Source organism: Fundulus heteroclitus, chromosome 7, assembly GCF_011125445.2.
Source record: "Fundulus heteroclitus isolate FHET01 chromosome 7, MU-UCD_Fhet_4.1, whole genome shotgun sequence".
Taxonomy (NCBI): domain Eukaryota; kingdom Metazoa; phylum Chordata; class Actinopteri; order Cyprinodontiformes; family Fundulidae; genus Fundulus; species Fundulus heteroclitus.
The window spans coordinates 25,836,319-25,854,731 of NC_046367.1; the positions used below are offsets into that span (position 1 = coordinate 25,836,319).

Here is an 18,413-nt window from a genome sequence, read left to right on the forward strand (position 1 = left end):
ACGTCTTTTCCTGCTCCGGCAGGTAAAGAGGCAACTGGCTGGAGTCCTCATCTTCGAGTCCCATGAAAGAGCTGGAACAGTGCGTGAGTAAATACAGATTATCTAGAAACCATCTAATCATAAATCTGTAAAATCATAGAACGAAGCCTCCTAATCTGTCAAATCTCAGAACTCTTTATTTGTGTGTTTGTTTGTTTTATGACAGTGTTTCACCAAGGAGAGGAGGGCACATCCTGGTATATTATTCTAAAAGGCTCAGTGAATGTTGTCATCTATGGGAAAGTAGGTGAACATCCAGTTTATGATGTTTCTCTGATTCTGGCTTGAATTGAGCTACTGTCTACTGATCATTGTGTTGTTTTACGCAGGGTGTTGTCTGCACTCTCCATGAAGGAGACGACTTTGGGAAGCTGGCGCTGGTCAATGACGCCCCTAGAGCTGCCTCCATTGTCCTTCGAGAGGACAACTGCCACTTCCTGAGAGTGGACAAGGAGGACTTCAACAGGATTTTGAGGGTGAGTTTAAGGTCAGCGTCTTTTGATGCTGTGAAAATAATCTAAAACATGACCGCCCTCTGCTGGTAATTACACAGCAATGCAGTCAAAAGTCCACTTTCTGAAATGAGGTTTCAGTTTTTTCTTTTTTGCTTATAATGACTACCTTTTAAAGTTTATAAAACTTATTTAGTTTTTCCAACAAAATAAATAACAAAATTGTGTTTTTAGGACTGGGACTGATCCTCCAGTTTTTTGTCAACGGTCCAGATTTAGAACCAATAGTGACTCAAAGCCAATCGAACTGATAATAAAGTTTTGATGTTATAAAAAATAAGCAGCTCATTTGAAAAAAATCTAGAAGGCGTCTCTTAATTTTGAGCTTGTATTTTCTAACTGCTTACTCAGTGAGGATAGTCAATATGATTTTTTCCCACACAGCAAATGTTTACAACTGATCTTTTTAGATGTTGCACAAAATCCACCCCTACCAATCGGTATTGTTAAAATAAAAGGACTTTTACATGAAGTTTCTATTTCTGGGTAAACAGCACGACTGACCCTTTTACTGTCTTTTTTTCTTTTAAATATAGTAAACCTTCCACAAAGGAAAATATTTTTAAGGCCCCAGTGTGTAAGATTTTCACACTGGCGCATCAGCTTGTGGTGCACTAAATGAATTCCAAACAACCTCGCCATTGACAGCGTGATAACTACTACAGAAGCCCCGGAGTATCATAAATGTAACAATGTCAACATGACCTCCATGTATTTGATACTGCTAATAACTAATAGCTACAGCCATTGTGTGAAATGGTTTTTGGCACTTTTTTTGCTTAAAAATCCGTGAGTCGAGGTTTTTTGTGGTCGTTTCTGAACGTGCAGTCGCTTATTTGGGCTCTAAAAAAGCGACTATAAACACCAGTAAAGAGACCCGGCCTCACTGCGCACTACAGACAGTGAACCGGCCTGCTGATATCTCTCCACACTTAAACGCTTACACACATACTACCTGGGAAGGAGAGGGAGAGAAGACGAACAGACTAGCCGTCTCTGCCGGGAGGACAGAGTAGTTGAGATTACACTGCCCTGTTTCTAACACCAAAAATAAACTTCACTGATATTTAATTAATTTACCTCTCCAGCAGAAAGCCTGCAAGCTCCGCAGCCGTTTTGAATCCCACTCTCTCATGAAATGTCTGCACTCCCTAGCTGTGCCGATATAGACTCTACTTTTCTTCTGGCAATTACTTTTTCTTTTCTTGGTTACTTTCTCTTTCCTCTGGCTAGGAAAGAGTATGGATGGTCCTCCATTTCTACAGAAAATGGCAAATAGAATCTTAGCTTGTTTATACTCCTCCTCCATGTCTTCATATAGGACACAGATGGGGAAAATCTGAAAGCAAAACAAATGTAGTTTTTTAGCTTGTCTGAATTTAAATTGTTTCGAATGCCAAAAAGCATTGACAGGACGATAGAGAGAGGATGAAAATGAAATTTGCTTTACTTGTTGTTTTCCAGCTGTGAAAAAGTGTGAATAAAGGAAAACAGAGATTTTCCACACATGGAAAATCTGAATTTCTGAACTCTAAAGTGTTTTTTTGATTCGTGCACATCATTTATCTATTAACATGATTATTTTGTCAAAATTAGGGGTTTTACAGAATCCAGTGCAATCTACACAATTTGTTTTTGAGGTACCAATTTGGCTTTCTTTATTTAGGAGGTAACTACATTTGTTTACAAAATAAAAAAAAAATGAATGTAAAAATCTAATTTAAGTAGCAAAAATAGAATGTAAAAAACCCCCAACTAAAACGGCTTTTAGTTTTTTCTATAGGGTCTAGTTTAGGAGCTACAGAACCCATGGATAAACACTCATAGCTTTCATGAAAAAAGGTTAGTTTCTCTGCTTTCTTGACATCTAAATCTTCTTAGATAAAAGCTTTCATCAGGCCCCGTGTATAAAATGGAGACGATTATAATGTCAAAAAAGCTCTTAAACTCCTAAATTTTGAAATTATGAACTTTTACGAACACAATAAAGGTCTAAAAAATTTGCAACCATTGCTTAAAAAAAATCTGTATTAAGCCTAGGCTTGAGGAAGTTGATTTATGTGGCCAAAGGTAAATAATGAAAATAAATAAACCATACTGCCGAATCCATCAAATTCTGGAAATTTAATTTTGAAACTTAAAATTTCAGAAAAACAACTCAAACATAATCAACATCGAAGTTGGACGCAGCCAATAAATGCAGCCTATCAAAGACTTTGTATAACCTGTCCTGTTAAGTAATTTTTCAAATCTTTTCAACTATTATCACCATGGGTGTCTGTGTTTTCTACGAAGGACGTAGAGGCCAACACTGTGCGTCTGAAGGAGCATGGTCAAGATGTCCTGGTGTTGGAGAAGAGTCTCAGCGGCAGTCGAAACTCTGTCCCTGGATCCTCTGCAGCTCACCACAAGTAATTAAACACACCGACTGGATCAAAGAATATGTTAGGCATGGGATAACCCCCATCAACCACAGCGGGGCCTTCTCTGACTGGAACCTGTCCCGTTAAAACGCTGTATTATATTTTATGCCAATATTCTTATAGCCTCGGCCATCTTTGTGCGGAGCAGCTATTCTTTTATTTAGACATTTAGCTCTTTGCCACGAGCTGCCATGTTGAACTTCCAGTGACGAGTATGAGAGAGCACGAGAGCGATAGCGACAAATTTAACACATCTGCTCCACATTCACATCTGAGACCTTGTAACACTAACGAGTAACCCGACACCAGTGAGAGTAGATGTCTAATTGGACACGATTCGGACATTTTCACTTAGGGCTGTACGCAGTTTTTTGCCAGCGGTTTAGACATTAATGGCTGTGTGTTGAGTTATTTTGGGGGGACAGCAAATGTGTGCTATCCAAGGATCATATCTTCAGTTTTGTCCCACGAAAAGATAAAATAAAGGGGTGTACTAACTTCTGTTAGTATACAATGCCACATCACAGCATTATTTGTTTAGACTTGATCGTAAGAGAGAGTGTGAAGTGGAGCTGCGTGAGCCGCTCTGCTGCCAGCAAGTGTTGCCTCCTAATAGAGGCATCTGTCACTGCCCCACGGTGGCTGAAATTCACAGAGACACATTAATGGTAATGATGGCCTGGCTCCAGGGGGGGAAAAGGAGGCTTGGCAAGTCACAATTACTTGTTCAGGGTTGCCCTCTAATCAACTCCACTCTTGACACACAAGAGTGTCAAGACTGCCCCAAGAGAAGGCAAGACGTGTCCCTGCTTTAGAAACCCCCCCTCCTCCCATTCCTCTTGTCACGCTGTTATCAAGCAATAAAAACAACCACGGCTGGATGGTGTTCATTCTCCTTCATGTGGAAGATGCCCCTGCATTTCATTAAAAAATAAAAATAGATAACTGTATGTATTAGGGTTTTCTCCTGGCTCTCATCTGCTCCTCCTCTTCATCTTCAGGAGCACTGATTGTAAATAGGATTGTTATCAAATGAGGCAATCACAGGCTGACGCTGAAGGAAGAGAAATCAGCTGAGGGGCTGCAACCGTGCCTCTATGCATTAACAGTCTGTATATCTTGATTAGTGAAGTGTGTGTGTGTGTGTGTGTCTTTTTGTTGTTCCGTGTTACTTCAGATACAACATCATGTCCGGGACGCCAGAGAAGATTTTGGAGCACCTTCTAGAAATGATGCGTTTGGATTCTCAGTTCACCGAGTCAGGTGCTGCCCGAGTTTCACATTAATACCATATTTAACCTAATTATGTAATTTACCGTGTAGAGTTCTCAGCCATGTATTTATTTTTTTGTAAATTTACAACTACAAACTTTAAAGAATTAAAAAATTGCTTTTAAATTCTTCCTTTTCACATTGAAATCATTCAGTTGGACCTGCAATGGCTTGGTCTGAATTCCTCGTTGTCAATCCCCCTTTTTACCCCCGTTTTGAGGTGCGACTGAGAGCAACTCGTCTCTTTTATTCTAAAGGAGGCACTTCACCCCCACCTCCGGATTGCAGAGAGGTCCACTTCACGCCATTCGGCCATTTTTGTAGTATGCTGGGGGACGCCGTAAAGAGCAACAAAAATGTTTACTTATCCACTTGTAGCTTTGGCATCCTTCAGCTTGGACTGCAAAATTGCTCAGAGAAATAGAAATGTCAGAATTGAAAAATTAGTAAGCCGTAAGTCCATGATCTAGTTTAGCAGCTTGGCAGCTAAGACTCTAATAATAATAATAGAAAACAAAGAAAACTGAACAGCTTCAAAAATATGAGCCAAAAAGAGCATAAACGTATCTATGTAGCTCCTGGAGAGACTACATTCATATGTTCTGCATTCCTCGAGACACCAAGTACACAACAAAAGGAAATCAAGAGCTAGAAAGGCTGATTTTGCATGATAAGTTCCCTTTAATGTAATGTAGTGTGTGTGTGTTGGATGGGAGGGGTAACATGGAAGACCCTAAGTAGGAAAACTGTCAGGTGGAGGACAACAGATTCATGTTTTACAGTTTCCTTTAGAAATAATATCTGAAAGGTGCGGCGTGATTTTGCATTCAGCCCCTTCAGTCAGAGCCAGCTTTCAGTGCAGTTCAACCTGCAGGTCTCCTGGTGTATGTATCAACCAGGTTGCACAGCTACAAACAAAAAATGCATCCATACTTTTTTTTGCACCACAGCTCAGACACAGGCAAGTTAAATTGAAAAAAAAAAAAAGTTTAGGTCTTGCCATAGTTTCTTAATTGGCTTTAGGTCTTGACTTTGACTTGTAACGCATGAATATGCTTTGGCTGTACGTTCTTGTGGTGGTTGTTCTGTGGGAAGGTAAGCCTGCACCCTGCCGTCAAGCTTTCTGCAGCTTCCAACAGGTTTTTGTCCAGGATAGCCTTGTGTTTTGCTTCAGCCATCTTTCCATCAGCTCTAAGCATCTCCCTTAATCCATCAGAGGAAATCCTGCTGCCACTAACCTGTTTCATGGCTGGGATGACGTGTCATGACGTGTCAGGGCGATGTCGGTTTTCACCCGGTTGTGCATTTGTTGAAATTGTTGAATTTCCGTCTCACCTGAGCACAGCACCTTCTTCTCTGCATGGCTTATGGCAGACATGTCTTCCATTAAGATTAGACTGCTGTATATAGATTTTACCACCTGAGCTGTGGATCTGAGCAGCTCCTCTAAAGTAACCATGGGCTTTATGGCCACGTCTTTGATTAAAGCTCTCTTCTTCTGTATGTCAGGAAAAGAGAGAATTAGGAGCACGGCTCTGCCTTGATTGACTGACATGTTCAAGGTATGGGGTATTGTTTTATAACCCAAGCCAGCTTAAAATTCTCCAAAAATTTGTCCCTAACCGGTCTGCTGTGTTCCCTGGTCTCCTTAATGCTGTTTGTTCAACAACGTTCTGCCTTAGCAGAACTGCTGGATTCATCCTGAGGTTAAATCAAAGAAATACTACTTTAGGTAATTCTGGATGGTGTTATTTGTACGGGGTTTTATTGACAGGCATCAGAGTAAGGGGGCTCAATACAAATGCACCCAGCACATTTCACATGTGGTGTGTGTTTTATCGCTCTGGCTGCACCTCTGTAATCCGCCCTCTGTGGTCTGCTCTGCAACGACCCGTTTGTTCTCATCTATAATTAGCTTCCCATCACAGAGCTGATCTAATTACCATCATGTGTGGCGATACATATGGTTGTCACTTTCCGTGTGTTTGAAGGTGTCTTTGATGTGCCGCTAACCGGATCTTTTCTCTTATTTATCTCAGATTCAGCCTTAGATGATTTTGTGCTCATGCACTGTGTCTTCATCCCGAACAGTCAGCTATGTCCTGTGCTGAGAGCCCAATATCCTTTTACCTTAAGCTTTAAGACGGGAAGGAAAGTCTTCTCTAGTGAAAGTGATCAGACATGAAACAGACTTGCTCTGTTGTTGTTGATCCTTAACGGCAGTGCAGCTACCATGCCCAGGCCTCACAGGGCTCTGAGCTGGAGAAGCTGGACTATACGCTGAACAACAAGCGGCGGGTGATCTGGCTGCTGATGAAATGGGCCGCCGTGCACGGACAACACCTGCAGCAGGAGGACGTGGTCTTCCTGGAGGTCAGTGTGCCCCTGAAGCAGTCATAACGACAACAGACCATAATCACCTCTAGAGGTTCTGGTGCCACATGTTCTAAGATTGAGATTCTAGAAATGTAACTTCTTATGAGATTTTTCCTGTCATAATTTATGCGTTAGGCTTATTTACTGTAATTTGATTTATTCCGTTTACCCTAAACAGCATTCATACCACTTCCCATTTTTTAAATCTTTTGCATTTTTTTTACAAGGCAGTTTACACTTTTTATAGGGAAATATATGTTTCTGTGGAAAGAAAAAAAAAACTATACCTTTGTTTAAAAGTCCATACCACAGTATTCATGGACCCATGGTTATTTCTAACCCTAACCCTAAATCAGAAATTTCTATGTTAAAAATTATACGGTTAACGTCACAGATTTAAAGGTCCCATGATATCACTGTATCAACTACAATTCATGTAGTTGATATCGCTGCATATGTAAATTCTCCAAAGAATTTAATAAAAAAACATAACGTCAGCTTGTATTTTTGTCAACCCCGACTTAAATTCTACGTTCACACTGCAGGTCTTAATGCTCAATTCAGATTTATTTATGAAATCGGATTTTTTTGCGTGTCCGTTAACATTTCCAAATATATGCCACTTGTATGTGATCTCCTGTGTGAACTCAATGCGTTCAACCGAAGTGTCCATTTTGCGGTCATTAATATATTTTCTAACCGGAGTTTTCCCTCCATTGACTGCTCTTCTCATTGTTGTCCGCTATGGGTGTCGTCTTTCTTCCCGCTTCTGCATAGCAGGACGCAGAATAGTGACGTTTGTCGAGTATCTGTGACATACAGGTCGGATAAATGCGACCCGGTCGTACAGACACAGGTCGCATTTGAAAAGATTAGATACGTATCGGATTGAGGATCACATATCCAAGTGGCCTCGGTCGCATTTGAAAAAATCCGATCTGTGTCGTTCAGACTGTCATAAAAAGATCAGATACAGGTCGCATATGGGCAAAAAAATCGGAATTGGGTCATGTCAGGCTGCAGTGTGAACGTAGCCTTAGACCGCCCTTGGACAAATCAGCTCTCCTTTTTAATAACCGCAGTGAAGTTAGTTTGAGGTTGAATATTGGACATTCTGCTTCCCTGCTTTAGCGCCATCTGCCTCCTGTTTGAGCCAATATAGGGAGGCCGATCTGGGGCTGCCGCTCTCTGATTGCTCGTTTCTCCGCTTACTTCTCTCAAGTGGAGCAGTCAGAGGTGCTAGTGGGACTCACAGCCGGTGCATCAGCTGGGGGGACGGAGGGGAGGGGGGAATAGGGAGGCGAGGGGGAAGGTTGTTTGCTTGATGGTGTGCACTGATTAGAGAATATTAATTACATAGAAAGACAACACGTTTTCTGATCTGACCGTTTTTGAGCTAAGCAACAAAGCTGACCGCCCCTGAGCATGTCCTTTGGTATTCACTTTTGACATTCACATGGTCTCACCAGTGCGCAATAGATCATAGTATACCTCCAAAACCTCGGAAAAATGAAATTTGTTGTCATGGCCCCTTTAAGAGATTTGTATTACAGGATTAAATATGATGACCTCAAATGTTTACAAATTCTTATATCTTAGGCTGTCAGAAAGAAAAAATCTTTTTAATCTAAACATTTCTAAATTTCAGTTTACCAAAGGTACCTCAGCCTGTTTAAACCAAATATTAAAACTAGTTTGATTTTATCTCCTTTTAAACCTTCTTTACACTTAAAGGCTTTTGTGTTTTGCAGGAGTTTCTCATGGCTGTATCAGACGATGCCAAAGTGCTTCCAGCCCTCAGGGATCAGCTGACAGAGCTGGAGAGAACTATAAAAAGCAGGTTAGTTAGCATTATCTAGTATAAATTGAATGAATAAATCGTATAAATATTGCTTCCTATTAGCAAATGACTTACTCAGATCAAACTGGTCTGTTGGTTCTGTGTTTTTTTTAGTGCAGAAGAGACCAGATCCTCACAGAGAAAGGTATATAGTAAATTCTGAGATTAATATTGTTATACAGGTTTCTGTTTGCTCCTTTGTGAACATCTTTTCTGTTGCAGCACAAAGTCCTTCTGCAGCATTTCAATATGGGAGACGAGAAGCTTCAGAAACGGCAGCCTATCAGGGGAGACGATGAAAGTAAGTTCAGTGATTGTAAAAATAAAGCACACCCACTTTCAGTGGTAGGTTTCAGAATCAGAAATACTTTAATAATCCCAGAGGGAAATTAATTTTGTTACTGGCTCCAGATATACACCAACATATTTATATATATATATATATATATATATATATATATATATATATATATATATATATATATATATATATATATATATATATATATATGAACCATACATATTTTACCATGTTATTATTCATTGCTCCACAATCTAGCCACATTTTTCTAAAGTGTTAAAACTAAGCACACCCCGTCTGCCTCCTTGGGATTTAAGTGGTAAAGGAGTCACCAGGTGCTGCTGCTGAAATACATTTGATTAGCTGAACATTAGCGCGTGCAACCACTCCAGCTGTATAAAAGCAGAGCTTTGTCAGGTTGCTGGTCTGGAGACTACAAGTGGCTGTTGAGGGAATAAAAAGGTGGCAAGGCATCAGCAACGAGCTGAAAGAAGCAGTTCGTGAAGAATTTGAAGTTCCTCGTTCTAAAGAGAGAAAGATTATTCACCGGAGGAAAACTTTTCAGACGATATTGAAATTGTTAGGTTGTCAAATTCAACCCAAGGTTAAATTAAGCAATGCTCAGAAACAAAATTCAAAAGTCCTCATCTGCTCCAAAAACAGAATGAAGCACCAAATTAAATGAATTGCTTCATTTGGTAACAAGCAATTAAATTAAATTGATCCAACGTAATTTATTTAGTTCATAAATTGTCAAGTTAAACCATTGTAAATAAATTAAGTTGGGTAAACCACAAGTGAATTACTTGTTACCAATTGAAGCAGTTCATTTGTTGGAGCTGTATTCTCTTTTTAGGGATGTTAAATGCTAAAGCTAATGCCAGTGCAGCTGGGAAAGTATGGCACAACTATGAGGCTTCATGTCAGATACTGAGCACAGTCGAGGCAGGGTCATGATTTGGGCTCATTTTGCATTACCTGACTTGAGCGCCTTGCTGTCACTGAGTCAACCATGAGCTCCTCTGTGCATCAAACTGTACTGGAGACAAAGGGTAGGCCATGAGAAGGCTGAATACTCTTTAAAACTTGATCAGATAAGCAGTGAAAGAAATTTAAAAAGACGAGAGGGCTGAAGTTAATCCAAAATCAAATACGTTTCTGCTGCTCAAGGTGAGGTTAAAAGCTTCTGAATGTTGGGGTTCACAATTTTGGCCTCTTATATCATAAATAGAGACAGCGTATAATCTGATAAACCTTTACTGTACTTTATTTTGTGGGTATCACAGTAAAGGAGGCTTACAAATCCCTGCTGCATTTTTGCAAATAAATCAGACGTTTGTATAATTTTCCCTCCAGGTCACAATTCTGCATGACTGTAATAAAAAAGGTGTTCTTTCTTTTTACGTCTACATAAAAGATCTGCTTCCTTATTTCGGAGTAGTCAAGCAAGCAGGGAGGATGTGAAACCCCCCAGATTCCACATCCTCCCTTCACATATGTGCACATCCAACCGATGGAGCCACTATGTGGTTATTCTAATTAATAACGGTTCCACATTCTCTGTGGCTACTCCGAATGCCACCATCAGCGGACCCGCTCTCCGTCGTTCACCATCAAATTACGGTACAACTCCAATTTTCTGCTCCGTTCCGGTCCGCCTGGCTCCGGCCGGGTCAAGCTCCGCAAGTCCAATCGTAGCAAACAGGGGAAAAAAACGTTTTATCAAAGTTAAATGGTGTAAATACTGATTGTTAACCACAAATTAAATACTTTTTTAAAGATTCACAGTAAAATTAACTGTTGTATTTAAATATCGGATGCAAACCACTCTTTTTGCACCAAATAAGGATGCAGTATTGTCATTTCAGCATTTAGTTTGAAACATGATAATCTTGTCCAGATAGATTTGCATTCTGCTTGTAATGGCGATGATCGCACATCTTCTCCTCCAGCTCCAAGAAACTTTGGAGCAAAGCAAGACGGACTAACCGCGGATGTAGTAGGCTTTGCTTTTCACGGACTCATGGAGGCGGTCTGGATCGGAATGGACATCTACAGGAGGAATTACAGGTGATGGTGGATGCAGCTTGAATCCCGCCTCATGTTTTTTTTTCTCCTATCTCCTCCGATTCCTGCATGCAGTCCTGTTCAAAGTCTACTGCTGTGACCACACCTACACCACGATCCGGGTCCCCGTGGCCTCCTCGGTGGCAGAGGTCCTGGAGGCGGTGGCCGACAAGCTGGGGTCGGCGGAGGATCTGATCCTGGTTGGCCTCAGTTCAGCAGGAGGTGAAGTGCTTGGAATTAAATTAGAAAAGCTCATACATGATGTCAGACTGTACATCCCTATTGATTCATTATGGCATTAATTAAACCTCCAGTAGATGCTATCGTGTGGTCTTGACAGTGTTTTAGCAGTTGTAATAAATTACATAGCTTTACACTGTTTATTTGAATTGACCACGAAAATAGTTTTCTTGATTTTCTAAAAGCTATTTGGTTCTTTGAATGCATTTTTTAAATTTTACTTTGGTAGATATTTATATGAAAATATAGAAAATAAAGGTGATAAACTTGATTCTCACAGCAGTTTGGCTCATTAACCGTCAAGGGCCCTACCAATGGCCCAATAGGTTAAGCCAAGGCTGATGATTAAGGAGTTAGAAAAAAATTATGCAATTAAATTGTGATGAAAAAAAAAATCTTTTGCAAACTATGATCAGAATAAGGAAGGATGTTATTGGAGCAATTTCTATTACGACTCTGGTCTCTCCAGCATTCTGACAACATTTAAAACCAGACTGTAGACTGAAGATACAGGCTGTAAAAATATATTGCTTCAAAAAAGCACTTTATTTAATGTATTAATGTTTTTAATAGAAGGTGTTTAATGATATATTAAGCAGAAATATTGTTTATTATCTAGATTGGCAATTATGAATGTGAAAGATGTTGCCTGGGGCTTTTATCATGTTTATTAAATTAATAATTGGTGAGTAAATTCAGTCGTTATTATTAAACATTTCTATTAAGTTGTTAGATGGTTAAAGGTATTTAAATGTTTGTGTACCTAGAAATAAGGTTTTGATTTGGCCATTATTTTTTTAGAGTTTTAGACTTCAAAAAATCAAACATATCTGGGGCAACACTTTCTCCCTGTTCTTTGTTTTAAATCTTGGTACGGTTTGTTTTCTTTTTTGGCAGAGAAAGTTCTCTACAAGCCAAATGATGTCTCCGTCTTCTCCACACTGAGCATAAATGGACGACTCTTTGCTTGTCAGCGGGACCAGCTGGACGTGTTGGTGTGTTGATTCAGCCAAAGACGTCTCATCATTGTGATGTCCTGTTATCTGTGAAACTTGAAGAGTCTGTAGATGTTCAAATCTAATACTATTTCCTGCAAAAAAAGTGGTTTTACAAAGTATTTATTACGGTGGCACCGTAATTCATAGCAGCTGCGTACAAATACTCTCCACACTTTTTTTGGGCTGTAAAGCGTTTAGAAAATAGTCCCCCTTACATTACAGTACATGTTGCTTTTTCTGGTCTGTCTTATAAAATCCCAGTCTCAACCATTCAAGTTGGTGGTTGAAAAGAAAAAAAGAAAAAGGTGTAAGAGTTGAGGGTTTAATGTGATCTCTTGTCCCTCCCAGATGCCACTGCCTGAGCAGGAGGGTCCGTCTGTCGGGTCGCTTGTCAACTTTGAAATGATGAGTTCCAAAGACGTGGCTTACCACATGACTTTCTACGACTGGGAGCTTTTCCATTGTGTACATGAGGTATTAGAGCTCCGGGGATCCCTTAGCACAGACATTTAATCAAATTTGATTAATTAGTTAAGCTGTTGGCACACAGTGATTTTATTTTGTCGACCCCTAAAAATATTTCACTGTAATTCTTTGTTGTTTGTTTGTCCTCTGATGTCTTCCAGCTTGAACTCATCTATCACACGTTTGGGAGACAGCACGTGAAGAAGACCACTGTGAATCTGGATCTCTTCCTGCAGAGGTTTAACGAAATTCAGTTCTGGGTGATCACAGAGGTTTGCCTTTGTTCCCAGCTCAACAAGAGAGTTCAACTCCTTAAGAAGTTTATCAAGATCGCTGCTCAGTACGTGGGTCTGTTTTCTCTTAAGGGTTGGGTCAGTTTGCTGGTTTTTGAAGTAATTTTTTATTCTAACCTCCTTTTTATGTCTTCTGCAAAGCTGTAAGGAGTACAAAAATCTAAACGCCTTCTTCGCCATCATTATGGGACTGAGTAACCCAGCCGTGAGCAGACTAAGTCAGACCTGGGAGGTGAGTGACTGACTGGTCGGTCATGTTCGACCTCGACTGCTGGGTAACTTCCCCTTATTGTTAATGTTTGCAGAAACTTCCCAGCAAGTTTAAGAAGTTTTACGAGGAATTTGAAAACCTGATGGTATGCCTTTAACAATTGTATCTTTGAATTTGTTAGAGTGCCTTGCAAACATGTTTACACCAATTCAATTTTTCACAACTTCAATGTAATTCTTTGGGGTTTTATGCAGCAGATCAACAAATAGTAGTTCTAAATTGGGAAGTGGAAAGAAAATGAAAATTGTGACAAATATGAATCTGTGTGTGTTTATAAATGGTGTGTTTTTGGGCTCCAGATTCGAACACATGCTTTGATGCAAACCTTTCCATTGTAGCATTGGTTGTATATTTAGGGCCTTTGTTCTGCTGGAAGGCGAAGCTCTGCCCCAGTCTGACCAGCTTTCCTGTCCCTGCCCAGAAAAAAAAAGCATCCCCGGGTAATGTGCAAGAATATTTTTACACCACACGTTGTGTTTTGCACGTAACCCCAAAAGTTCCAATTTAGTCACATCCGACCAGAGGATCTTCTCTCATGTGTCCGTTCTTGGCTTGTTGCTAACCACTAACAGGAAGTCTTTTGACTTTATGTCAACAAAGACTTTGTTCTTGCTGCTCATGCAGTTCATGACTAATAATTGTGGGTACAGAATGTAACACCTTAGCTGTGGATCCCTGCCTCTTCATCGCGTCTCTGATTAATCTCCTTTCTCGTCATGTCAGTGGATCATGTAGTCATTGGTGGATGGTTATGTATTGGTAGTTTTCTGTTTAAAACTACTCTTCTCATTTTGTGACAGTGCTCCTGGATTTAAATGCATTTTAATGATCAAAGTAGTTGTAAATATTCTAGAATAAAGGCAAAGGATAATCTGCCCCGGCAGGTTATGACGTACAGTCATATTCAAAAAGTTAGAATATTATTTAAAAGTACATTTATTTCAGTAACTCCTTAGTGAAAAACATTATAGATGCTAATTATAGACAGACTGAAACTTTTAATCCTTTATTTCTGTTAATTATGAAGGTTATCTACTTACAGTTAATGAAAACATGACATTTAAGATTAGAATATTACGTCAGATCAATAAAAACAATGAATTTAATACAGAAATGTGTGCTTAATGAAAAGGATGATTAATACCTGTTTAAAAGATTATTTTCAAAATGTCCTTTAAATCTACAATAATAAACAAGTCTTACCTGAACAGATACCCTTTGTCATTGAATATGTCATGATTTGTGGGTTGGGAATTGGACCAAAGTGCAGACAGGAACTGGGACTGAGCATGTGGAAATTTAATAAAAAACTGAAAACTTTCAGAAGCTGCACAAAGATAAACAGTATCACATGGAGTTTCTGCATACATAGAAGTCAAAATGAGAATGACGCAGTTAAATGGAAGATACCAGCAAAGAATAATGGGAACCAGTAAGCTAATATACTGAGGGACAAGCGGAGAATGACATTGAATGCAGGTGAGTCAGTCAGGGGATACAAAGAAACTATGAAAGCAAGGGGACATCTAACAGACATCTAACATAATATAATCTAGAATACACAGAGAACAGAATAAAAATAAATAAATAAAAAAACTTAACCTAAAGGAATGAACTAATAAAGAAACATTTAGCTAACATAAAGAACAGGGAAATGATGAGTGCAGAAACACAATAGTAACCCAAAAACACCATCATGACAGAATGTGACTGTACATATCCATCAGGCACTACACATGTAAGAAGAGTCCATTTAAAATCATCCATGTTCCAACATAATACACATAATATACACGGCTGGAAACACAGATGACACATAACATTATAGAACAGGTAAAGCAAGATAAGTAGCCATACAGATATATATTACCCTGATCCCCGCTGCACACATATGGACCTTGTTCTATAGCTTGTTTTTACTTCTGACCTGATATTGATTGACTGATTGCATGACCAATTTATTTATTTTGGAGAAAAAAATAAACCCAGTAGTACACCTCCCAGTATGAAACATGAAAGTATACTTTAACCCCTTCTTTAATGTGATCCTCCTGTTGTGGTGCTCCATTATCTAGCCCTGCTTTAAACTTCTCCACAACGTTATCTCTAAGCTGTCTGCTGTGGTCCTTGGCCTTCAGTCTGCAGCTTGTTCACTAATGTTCTTTAAACTAGCCTCTGAGGCCTTCACAGAACACCTGGAATTTACACTCCAAATAAATTGTGTATATTTACATTTTAGACAACATCTGAAAGCAAATGGTCACACTGGATTTATTTTAGAATTATCAGAGTAAATTGACCTAAATATACATCACACTTTTTAGATTTTTATTCATAAACAACTTCAAGATGTTGAGAGCATAATCATGTATATATATATATATTTTTTTTTTACCTTCACACAAAACGCTACTCAAGACAGAAAACGAGCACATCACCCTCAAAACGCGATCTCTATTGTGAAACATGGCGGCATCATGTATCTAAATATAGGGCAATGTATCATTTTCCTTCCACCAAACCTTTATTTTGTGTTGATCTGTCAGATAAAATCCTGAGAACAAACATTGACTTTTTGGTTGTAACGGAACAAAATGTGAAAAGGTTAAAGGGTCTAAACGCTTTTTACCAAGTTACTGTAATTGTGATGTGGCAAAGTAAAGAAGATCTCCGAACAGTCTGAGTGTTTCTGCAGGATCCGTCCAGGAACCACCGGGCGTATCGACTCGCGGTCGCCAAACTGGACCCGCCCGTCATTCCCTTCATGCCGCTGATGATAAAAGGTCAGCTTCATTGATTCGATAACTGTTCACTCTTATTGCACTTCGATCACTTTGCCGCCGCGCTGCCTCTCCAGCACCTTTAACGCTCCGCAATTGTTTTTCTGTTTTCCTTTTTTTATTTCCCGCAGACATGACATTCACTCACGACGGCAACAAAACATTTATCGACAATTTGGTCAATTTTGAGAAAATGGTGAGGTTGCGCAGGTGCAGATCACTGTGTGAATTTCTTTCATCCTCTTTAGTTTTTCACGCAATTGTAGATATTTGCTGCTGACTGTAGTTTCCTGCCTTGCAGCGGATGATAGCCAAGACGGTGAAGACAGTGAGATATTGTAGGAGTCAAACATTCAGTAAGTGCCGTGGCAAAATCTGTTTTTATACATGTTTAAAGAATCTTCTTTCCTACTTTTTGATATTTTAAACCCTCTCTCCGCTTTTAATCAAATCAGGCCCGGATTCCCCTCTGGCCGGGAAGCACCACCCCGACGTTTGGACCTACGTCCGCCAGCTCAGCGTGATCGACAACCAAAGGACCCTAACTCAGCTCTCTCACGGACTCGAGCCCCGCAGGTCTTGAAACCAGTGATGATTTCTTTTTTTTCTTTTTTTTTTTTTTTACACCCCACACAGGCAATCACATGGAGGACCTGATGAGGTGTCTGATAATGAGATATTGTTTCAGCAACGTCTTGAGCCTTTTATTACAGTCATTTGTGATTTTTCAACAGCTGTAATTGTTGTGGGATGAAGCACCTCTTATATCGGTGTCATGCAGATATCATATCATATCCAACCCAAACAGGCGTAGGAAATGATGATTTCTGGCTGGTGGGGGTCTAATTTATTGGATCATTGTGTTTAATCTCAGATGTAAACACAATCAAATGCTTTAGTCTCGATATTCCTGACATCCATTCCTTTTGTATCTTTTATATCAGACTGTTTTATACTCCTAGGTTTGTTGTAAATCATGTACATATATTTATTTGACTTAAGCATGACTTTAATGGTTAAATCAGCATGTCTTTTTTTTGTCCAAAAGCCTCAAACACTGAATTTTAAAAATAAATATTTTATTATGTTTGTGTACTGTAATGCAGTTTGTCTCTGCTGTTTTATTATTATATTGTTTACAATCATAGTGTGTTAACATTTGTAGATATTCCAACTGTAGCAGTGAGCATCTTGAGTTTTTAATGGTGTGAAATAGATAATTTTGTGGATTATTAAAGAAGTCTAAACATCTCAGGCTTGGTGTGTTTTTTTAACCTGTTTTATTCATGTTTTCTGGAACGTCTTTACTTGGAAAAGGCTGTGAGCACAGAATTTAAAGAATCAGACACATTTATTACAGTATTTTTTTGTTTTGTTTTGTTTTAATCTCCTGTGATTTGCTTTTATAAAATCCTATCTGAGGATGTAAGGTGGGGTTATTGGTAGCACTGCTGGCTTGCAGGAAGAAGATCAGGAGCTGTGGGTCTTTCTGCTTGGAGTTTGCATTTTCCTGCTGGGCACGCTGGCTTCCTCATACAACCTAGAATCATGCACGTTAAATGGTCTAACTCCAAATAGCCCTAAGGTTGTGAATGTGTGCATGGGTGGTCATCTGACAAAATGATGAACTGGCAACCCTTTCAGGGCATCCACCCCCGTGGCCAGTGGCCAGTTGAGGAATATATAGGTACAGAAAATGGATAAATGCATTTATAGAGTACAACTTAATTATTAGAGAGCCCATAAAGAGACATCATTTTGTTAGCTAAGATTTTATTACATGTATTTCTCTGAAAATGTAAAAAAAAACACTAATTAAAATAATATTTTTGTGTACAATATTCTTATTATAATGAAGATTTTTTTTTTTTTACTTTATTTGTGTGGATTATGAAAATTAACTTTATCCAGTCTTGTTTGTCACATTTCCAGCTGTTTAAAGCCTTTTAGTCACTGCTCTTATGGTAGGTATGGACAAATGTAGGCGAGAAGAAATTTTGTACATACATTTATTTTAATAATTGACTGGATCTATACACTGTAAGAGTTTGATTTTTGACTTCAATTACTATATTTAATTAACTTTACAATTATTTTACAACGTATCATTCCCATTTTGTGTCTCCTTCTTTTTTAAAGTGACCTATTGGGGGCAGGCATATATATATATATATATATATATATATATATATATATATATATATATATATATATATATATATATATATATACACAATATGTCTAATGGACTTATTCTGTATGTGATTACTGAGCCAAAAGAATCAATGAGGAAGAAAGCAAAATCTTTAATAGTCACACTGCACACTGACAATCAAATTTATCTTTGAGAGTGAACAGGCAGACTGCACTCAAAACTGAAGTGTAGGAAGGTGCTTAAATCACCTTACAAAAGAAAAGATTACCCAAACTATATGATTCAATGCAAGAGCAAATCTCCTCTTAAAGCACTACTACACTATTGGACAACCAGCTGTTTACTTCTGTGGCTAGAGGTGATGGTAATATTAACTTCCAA

At 38.9% G+C, this 18,413-nt stretch overlaps 1 protein-coding gene across 5 annotated transcripts in view; it reads left to right on the forward strand.

Annotated features, from left to right (window-relative positions):
• Nucleotides 1-17,131, forward strand: part of rapgef4a (Rap guanine nucleotide exchange factor 4a) — a 56,866-nt gene extending 39,735 nt beyond the window's left edge. For 3 of the 5 annotated variants that reach the window (XM_036139306.1, XM_036139308.1, XM_036139309.1), the window contains 20 exons: nt 23-83; nt 206-282; nt 369-515; nt 2,847-2,962; nt 4,152-4,237; nt 6,286-6,364; nt 6,475-6,619; nt 8,374-8,462; nt 8,577-8,607; nt 8,685-8,763; nt 10,906-11,052; nt 11,968-12,065; nt 12,417-12,542; nt 12,695-12,873; nt 12,968-13,058; nt 13,132-13,182; nt 15,793-15,880; nt 16,009-16,073; nt 16,179-16,233; nt 16,333-17,131. In XM_036139306.1, the coding sequence (XP_035995199.1) occupies nt 23-83; nt 206-282; nt 369-515; nt 2,847-2,962; nt 4,152-4,237; nt 6,286-6,364; nt 6,475-6,619; nt 8,374-8,462; nt 8,577-8,607; nt 8,685-8,763; nt 10,906-11,052; nt 11,968-12,065; nt 12,417-12,542; nt 12,695-12,873; nt 12,968-13,058; nt 13,132-13,182; nt 15,793-15,880; nt 16,009-16,073; nt 16,179-16,233; nt 16,333-16,460 (1,938 nt within the window). In that variant the 3' untranslated portion in view covers nt 16,461-17,131. Of the gene's footprint in view, nt 1-22; nt 84-205; nt 283-368; nt 516-2,846; nt 2,963-4,151; nt 4,238-6,285; nt 6,365-6,474; nt 6,620-8,373; nt 8,463-8,576; nt 8,608-8,684; nt 8,764-10,905; nt 11,053-11,967; nt 12,066-12,416; nt 12,543-12,694; nt 12,874-12,967; nt 13,059-13,131; nt 13,183-15,792; nt 15,881-16,008; nt 16,088-16,178; nt 16,234-16,332 lie in introns of those variants that run through there. The other 2 variants (XM_036139307.1, XM_036139310.1) reach the window with 2 other exon arrangements.
• The last annotated feature ends 1,282 nt before the right edge of the window (nt 17,132-18,413 follow it).